The 7,331-nt window shown below is 38.1% G+C and overlaps 1 protein-coding gene across 1 annotated transcript; it reads right to left on the bottom strand.

Moving 5' to 3' along the window:
- Positions 1-3,276: 3,276 nt before the first annotated feature.
- On the bottom strand, positions 3,277-4,295 carry LOC143867507 (germin-like protein 8-2). The gene is made up of 2 exons (XM_077376110.1): positions 4,145-4,295; positions 3,277-3,919 (listed from the first exon to the last, which is right to left on the bottom strand). Exons 1-2 carry the CDS (start codon positions 4,260-4,262, stop codon positions 3,363-3,365), a joined length of 675 nt encoding a protein of 224 aa, XP_077232225.1. The 5' UTR covers positions 4,263-4,295; the 3' UTR covers positions 3,277-3,362.
- Between the last annotated feature and the right edge of the window lie 3,036 nt (positions 4,296-7,331).

Here is a 7,331-nt window from a genome sequence, read left to right as displayed (position 1 = left end):
TCGAAGAGAGGCACAAGGAGTGACTTTTCACTCAAGAGATGCTTTAAGTGTATATTAGAGCTTGTTGATTTTGTCTAAGTGGTTTGAGAACCCTTTTATAGCCAAAAACCCAAAAACTAGCCATTTGGGACACCCCCAACGGCTCTGTAATGGATAGTTTAAACTAGCCGTTAGGCTATTTAAAATACTTGCGAAGTCACTCACGGTGGACCGCCAGAGGCTCTCTCATGTTTTTTAAGGGAAAAATACAGACACACCCCCTTTAGTTTCTAACACATTCAATTCTAACCCTGACTTTCAAAACGTGACAAGTACACCCCCTGAAGTTGTTTTAACGTGACGGAGTAGATGGCGAGGTAGAAATGACCAAAATGCCCTCGTCTTCCCCAACTGAAAATTAAGGTTTTCAGACTTAAAAACTGAAATTAGGGTTACTTAAAAACTGAAATTAGGGTTTGATTCAAACCCTTGTTTATTTATCAACATAAACCCTTGATTTAGGAGTTTTATTTATCTTCATTCGCACCATTATCATGAATTGCACATAAACCCTAATATTTTAGGGCTTTTTTTGTTTTATTTTTTTTCTTGAAATGTGGCTTTGATGTAGCCATGGGTGGGGTTTCATTGTTTGTGGTGGAGGTGACGGCGGTGGCCGGAGGTGTCGGCGGTGGCCGAAGGTGGCGACGGCAGCAGTGGAAAATGGCGTAACCCTAATCCCTCTGCAAATGAGGGTGTTTCTGGCGTCAAAATATTAACCATGGTTAGTTTTAGTCTTTCTATCAGGTTAAACCGACGGACAGTTGAAGGAGGGGGTGTACTTGTCACAAATTGAAACCTCAGGGGGTGTACTTGTCACGTTTTGAAAGTCAGGGTTAGAGTTGTCAGAAACAAGAGGGGGTGTAAATGTATTTTTTTCCTTTTTTTTATATCAGAATGGCACCGGTCGACCGACCATGTCTCGATCGACCGTCCCCCCCCCTGAATTTTGGCCATTTCATATTTTCCTATTGTTTTGCCTTGGGAACTTGGTCCGCTTGATTTTCTTCATTCCATTAGCTTACTTGGGGTATTTTAACCCTCTTTTGATGCCTTGTTTGGATCCTAAGTGTGGGATTGGATTTTACATTCTATTTGACACAAGACTTGACTTTTGATCTTCTTCAAATTGTGTCTTCTAGTCCCTTTCAACTTCATGGATCTCCTCTTGCTTTGACTTTGAACCTTGACGAACCTTCAACTTAAATAACAAACACAATTAGTACATATAATCATTTGTGTTTTGAATCATCATAAAATAGAAGATAGCCAAGGGTTGAACAATTAGGCTTACATCTCCCCCCTTTTTTGATGACATCATACAAGGGATTTTCCAATAAAATATGTTTTGAAGTAAATGATATTCCAACTTAGAACTTTAAAACATAACACCAAATTTCTTTCCTCCTTTGTCATCCACATAAAGAAGAGATGAGAGCATATCAAAATATCAAGGGGTTTTGAAATATTAATACATAAGTTTTAGGTTCGCCTTAGTCAAATAGAATTTAAAACTACAACTCCCTCTTTTTTTATTTAGAAATTCAATATAAGAGGGGGTTTTCAAAAAGAAATTGCCAAGGACTCAAGAATTTTCATTTTAAGTTCAACCTTCGGCTTAACTCATCATCTCAAAATGATTTTCAACATTCATTTTCAAATTGTAAAGATTTTTCAATTTTTAGCTCCAGCCCCTAAATCTGAGTAAAAACTCAAACAATGATTCATGTTGGAGCTTTTAGAACCCAAGTTTTATTGGGTCCATTCCTTCTAACCCATTTAGAATATTGATTTCTATGCTCACATTGAAATTTATAATGTCCATAAGATCCACAATAGTGACATCTTATGGATGGGTTAGCATGCCTTCTAGATGCAAAATATGTTCTATAGTAAGTTGTGCATCTAGATCTTTAAGAATAATGTCTACAATTCTATCCCCATTAATAAACCTATTTAGACATATTCTCAACTTTTCATTTTCTCTTTTAGGATCTTGAATTTGGTTTAAAAATCATTAATTTCTTCTTGATTTTCCCTGTTTGAGTATTTATTAATTTTCATGATCACTTTTTAATTCAACAATTTGATAAGAAAATTCAAGAATTAATCCCTCATTTTCTTCCTTGAGGGTTTCATTTTCTTTCTTCAAATATTCAAGTTCTTTACTAAAATCATTTTTGGAAGAAGGTTCAAACTTTTGATCTTCTTCAAAATATTATGATGAAGACCTTGTTTATGTCTTGTGATAAGTGAATCCTTTTGAATATCCTGACTATGTCTATTGGTATATTTTGATCTCAGTTACTTGTGTTTGATCATGCTGCTTGTAAAATCTCCACTGTGAACTTTTGAAATACGCGACCATGCTTCTTGTTGCATATTTCAGTTCCAGCTTCATTTTTAGTCTAGGTATGTGATTTGATCTTGTTTGGTTCGTATCTTGGGAAAATGATTCTCTGATTACTCATTCTATGCCTATTTTACTTCACATTGCTCCTTGCCTCCTATTTCGGCTTTTATAATTGTGGCCATGCTTCTCATTTCAGTTTCGGTTTCTACATGCAAATTTTGTATGTTCTATTTTGGCTCTTATCCATTTGTGGTAATATGAATCCCTGATTATTTACCTTGTGTTAAGCATATTTTGTGTGGCTCAAAATTACTTGTGTTGAACCATCAGAATGTGTAGTGTATCCCTCACTCTAAGTTTCGGCTTCACTTTGACTTTCTGTTGCAGCCTTCTGTTTCCCTACCATGCTAGACCCAGCTAGAGTAATGCTTGTTTACTATCTGAGCGTTAGCTCACTCGTAGTTTAAAATTTTCAGATATTGAAATTGGACTTGTGCAAAGATCTGGAGTGGGAGCGTACCCTCGTTTTATTTGGTCAAAGGACTAGTAATTTGCACTTGAGCGTGTATACATCTTTTAATAGTATTGATGGATATCGATGTTTTAGTTTTACATTGGCTTTACTACTCTGATATATGCCTGGATTTATTTCCGATATATGATTCTAATTACCTTACCAGATTGTGAGGGTCGCGTTGTAGGTATGAGGCACCGTCGTTTGCCCGGCCTGGATCTCGGATTTGGGTGTGTGTGTGTGTGTGTGTGTGAGAGAGAGAGAGAGAGAGAGAGAGAGAGAGAGAGAGAGAGAGAATTCATGAAAAACAAGACTGTATATTCAATCAATCGCTTGATTGTCCCATTGACATGCTCAAACTGTATTATTATTACGATTTTAAGAAATGCAAACACCAAGTTTGCTTATTCAAATACACTATTGTAGTTAATGCATGGGATCCTTGTCGGTAGTTATCTAGTTTTTGGGCCCGAACTGTGCCTGAAGAAAATCAACTACTTTCTTGTCAAGTTGGAAGGCCTTGGCGAGAACATCATCGGAGATGGGCAGGTTTGATCCGAAGACGGCATTAGCTATGGTGATCACACCTGGGTTCTGACTTGCCAGAGCGGCAATGGCCACCGCATTGGTCTGTCCAACATTGAATTGGAAGTGAATGAGACCTATTGGAAACACAAACACATCACCCTTATTGAGGACCTTTGATATGAGCCGATTTTCGCCATTTGCAAGGTTAGAGGTGACGAAACCAACGAGGAGGGTGCCCTCTTGAACTACAATCATCTCAGTGCCCCTTGGGTGTGTGTGGGGAGGGTTTAGTCCGTAGGGTGCAAAGTCTATGCGAGCCATGGAGATGCCAAGAGTGTTGAGTCCTGGTATTTGGACCACGTTCACTGCGGTCACATTGGACCCAACTCGGTTATTTGTGTTGCGTGGCATGTCAAGCCCTGGGAAGAAGAAATCGCTTGCTTGAGCGAGCATTGGGTCCTTGCAAACCACGCCATTGACTAACACTGAGAAGGAAAAACATCAAAAAAAGATCAGCCAATAAAAAAAAACATAACCCATGCACGTAGGGCCGGTGTCCACACGCAGAGTAAATGCAATAACAATATTTCTCAAGTCATCTAGCCAAACCCCACAATACCTACCAAAAATGGAATTGAGTTTGCACAAACACGTGATTATCATGATACTAATGGAAGTTAAATTGAGAAATAAAAAAAAAGCATTTGTACCTGGAGACATATTGTCAGCAACACAAAAGTCCTGTAGAGGACTGGGATCAGCGGCAAAGGTAAGAGAAGATGCCAAGGAAAGGAGTACAAGTACAAGGAGGGGAGTAGCCTTCTCCATTTTATCAATCTAAAGAAGAGTATTGGGTGCAAGTGTTTTGACGGTGTGGAAGAAACTTAGAAAGGGTGCATATTTATAGCAGAGAGAGAGAGAGAGATAGATAGAGAGATGCATGGCTTAGGGGTCATGTGATTTCATGGAAATGGTCTTGTTACTACCAAATCAATACACGATTTAACAACTACGCTATCTAATCTAATTTTTTATCCAAGTAGATCTTTTCCAGCAAAGAATAGAAGCAGTCGTCGGACTTGTTTTTGTGTGTAAATTTTGTTTTTAATATTTTGAAATGGTAAGATCTAAATTAATAAGTGGAGCGAGCCCCACGACCGAGCTGGTCGTAAGTATACAAAGAAAAATAAAAAACGACATATTATGCAGGAAGAAAACCAAAGATCCAATTCACTCCATCTCTCGCAAAACCGTCCGCTACACTATTAGCCGAGGGATGGACATGCTGAAATCAAACTGGGTGATCTCCCACACGGCCTCAAACAATGCCTACCCTATTTATACCATGTATATATTCCCAAAATACTTACCCATTTCATTGCTAATCTGCAGACCTTTTTTTAAGGTTGGCCAATACCACTCTAATTAGGAAATTGATTTTTCCCGACCCCTCTTCAGCATTTCCTTCTCCTTTTGTTAATCTTTTCTTAAGAATGGCTACATTTCCACCTTTTGTTTGCCTTTCTCTGAAAATAGTCATTTCCAAGAAAGCACAAACAAAAGGATGGATATGCTGAGGAATGAGGTAGAAATTAAAATTTCACTTGTAATTGTTAAAAAAAACTTATGGCATCTCTAAAAATTTTTATTTTAGTTACTTCGTTATTAAAGATTCTTTGCGAAATCTTAGTTAGATTGTAAATAAAATAATAAACATATTTTAAACTCCTTTTACCATTTGGTTGTTTTTCAAATATGCAATTTGAGAAAAAAAAATGGCGTCGATTTTCTATCGTTGAAGCTGTTGATCTGGTGGACCCCCACTCACACCGAAAGGCCATCCATCATCTACGCTAAAACTATGGTAGGATGATCCTAACCCACTGATGGCAAATTTTTCAAAAAACGTCTTAAAGAATTTAAAAACGATTTTTTCAATAACTTAATATCATAAATTTTGGGGGCAACTAAGACGCCCTTATCTATATATTTGTACCAATATGGCTCCAATAGTATATCTACTACTACCTAATACATCTTTTTTCCCAACTGGACTTTCATTAGGTTGGATAATTTAATTAAGGGAAAATTACAGATACACCCCCTCAAATATGGTAAAATTCCACTTCTAACCCCGTGGTATCAAAGGTACCAAAGACACCCCCTTAGTTTTCAATAATGCTTGTTATATGACGGGGTGTACAGGAACGAATAAATTGTTAGGGGGTGTCTTTGATGGATTTTGAACTATAGGGTGAAAAGTAGGGGATCTACTTAAAAATGTCAGAAAGTTGAGGGGTTGCCTTTGGTACCTTCGATACCACGGGGTTAGAAGTGGAATTTCGCCCTAGTTGAGGGGATGTATCCTGTATTTTTCCCTTTAATTAATGCCCTATTTATCTTGAAAAGGGCACCACTTATTGAGCGGGAAAGGCATACTCTATATGTAGCTAATCCAAGGGGTTTATTCCATATATAAATTAGAGAAATGATAATGGGAATGGCTGCCTTGCAAAAACCAGCTAAAGGTCGCTCCACATTGGTCCATCCCAACAAAAATCATTTGAAAGAGCACAGAAAAATATGAAAATGGCACGGACAGATATTAAATTAATGGAAAAAGAAATCCACCTTGATCAGAAGTCCCAATAGGAGCGCCCATGCAGATGGTTTTTTGCAAGGGCACCATTCATTTTAGCATTTTCGTCTTGAAATTATATATGAAAGGAGGCCAATCCAAAGAATTGCTTATCCAAGGATGTGTATCCTCCAACGACAGAGAACAATGCAGTTCCATGCCACGTCCAGTTTTATACATTTTCAAAGTTTCTGTTCCCACTAATTATTGATTTGTTGAGCTGAGTATACGTCATTTCACTAAACTAGGTGACGAGGTAGTTGTGAACTTGTGATGTGGAAAACCCCCTTGCGAGATTGTTAGATGAAGTAATTAAAAACTTGTGGGGCCCACCTAATTCAAGTCCATCGTATAGTCATCTAGAAAGCATACAAAACTCCTTTTGCATGTTAATTTATTTTTAGGGCGCTGATATTTTCGCCCTTGACGGCCCCCTTGGAGGCTAGTTTCCCTCTTGACAGCCCACTAACTATAAAGTACGATTCCCATCTACTTTTTACCGACGAAGCAGTCATTTCCTTTTTCTCTCCCCTTCCAGGATAAAATCACCCCACTCTACTCTACAGCTGTACAACACTACATCAAGCAAGGTGTAAGCCCAATGGTTTTTACCTTGGCATTCCCATCTTGTTTTGATGATTCCAACACACAAGTGATCATTTATCACTAATGTGTTTGTTTATCTAAGTTGTAGATCATGAAAAATTAAGATCAAGGATGCTTGGATTAAAGGCCAAGAAGCCCACATTGGACCACTAATTGGAATGCCAAAGTCATCAAGCAAGAAGTCATGAAGACTTGAAGACATGAAGAAATTCATATTGAAGACCATTTTTTGTCTTTTAGAATGTAATTGATCCAAACCTAGATTAAGGTTTTTAGAGGCATAATTAAGTTAATCTCACACACCCTAAATAAACAAGTGATTGTATTTGTGTGTTCCAACACCTTGGAACCCTCATAGCAATCCCATCTTGGTTGAGAATTGGAAGCCCAAACAGAATTGAAAATCTGCTCTGCATAGGCTTCTCGGAACTCCGAGAATTATTCTCGGAACTCCGAGAATTATTCTCGGAACTCCGAGAAATGGTTCAGTAGACTATTTTCCAACTTCTGTGTGTATTCTCGGAACTCCGAGATTTTTTCTCGGAACTCCGAGAATTTGCTCGGAACTCCGAGAAATATTCTCGGAACTCCGAGAACACTACAACGGTCGGATTTTGAGCCGTTGGGAATTTTCCAGAAATTACCGTAATGCC

This window comes from Tasmannia lanceolata, unplaced genomic scaffold (assembly GCF_043159265.1).
Source record: "Tasmannia lanceolata isolate RefF3 unplaced genomic scaffold, GAP_Taslan_0.1 ptg000257l, whole genome shotgun sequence".
Taxonomy (NCBI): domain Eukaryota; kingdom Viridiplantae; phylum Streptophyta; class Magnoliopsida; order Canellales; family Winteraceae; genus Tasmannia; species Tasmannia lanceolata.
Note: the sequence above shows the minus strand (reverse complement) of the source record. Positions and strands in the feature narration are given on the sequence as shown.

Excerpts from the sequence above, each read along its gene's own strand:
- LOC143867507 (XM_077376110.1), bottom strand. The coding sequence starts at position 4,262 with ATGGAGAAGGCTACTCCCCTCCTTGTACTTGTACTCCTTTCCTTGGCA. Across the intron at positions 3,920-4,144 it reads TGCTGACAATATGTCTCCAG|TGTTAGTCAATGGCGTGGTT; the intron begins GTACAAATGCTT and ends TTTCCTTCTCAG.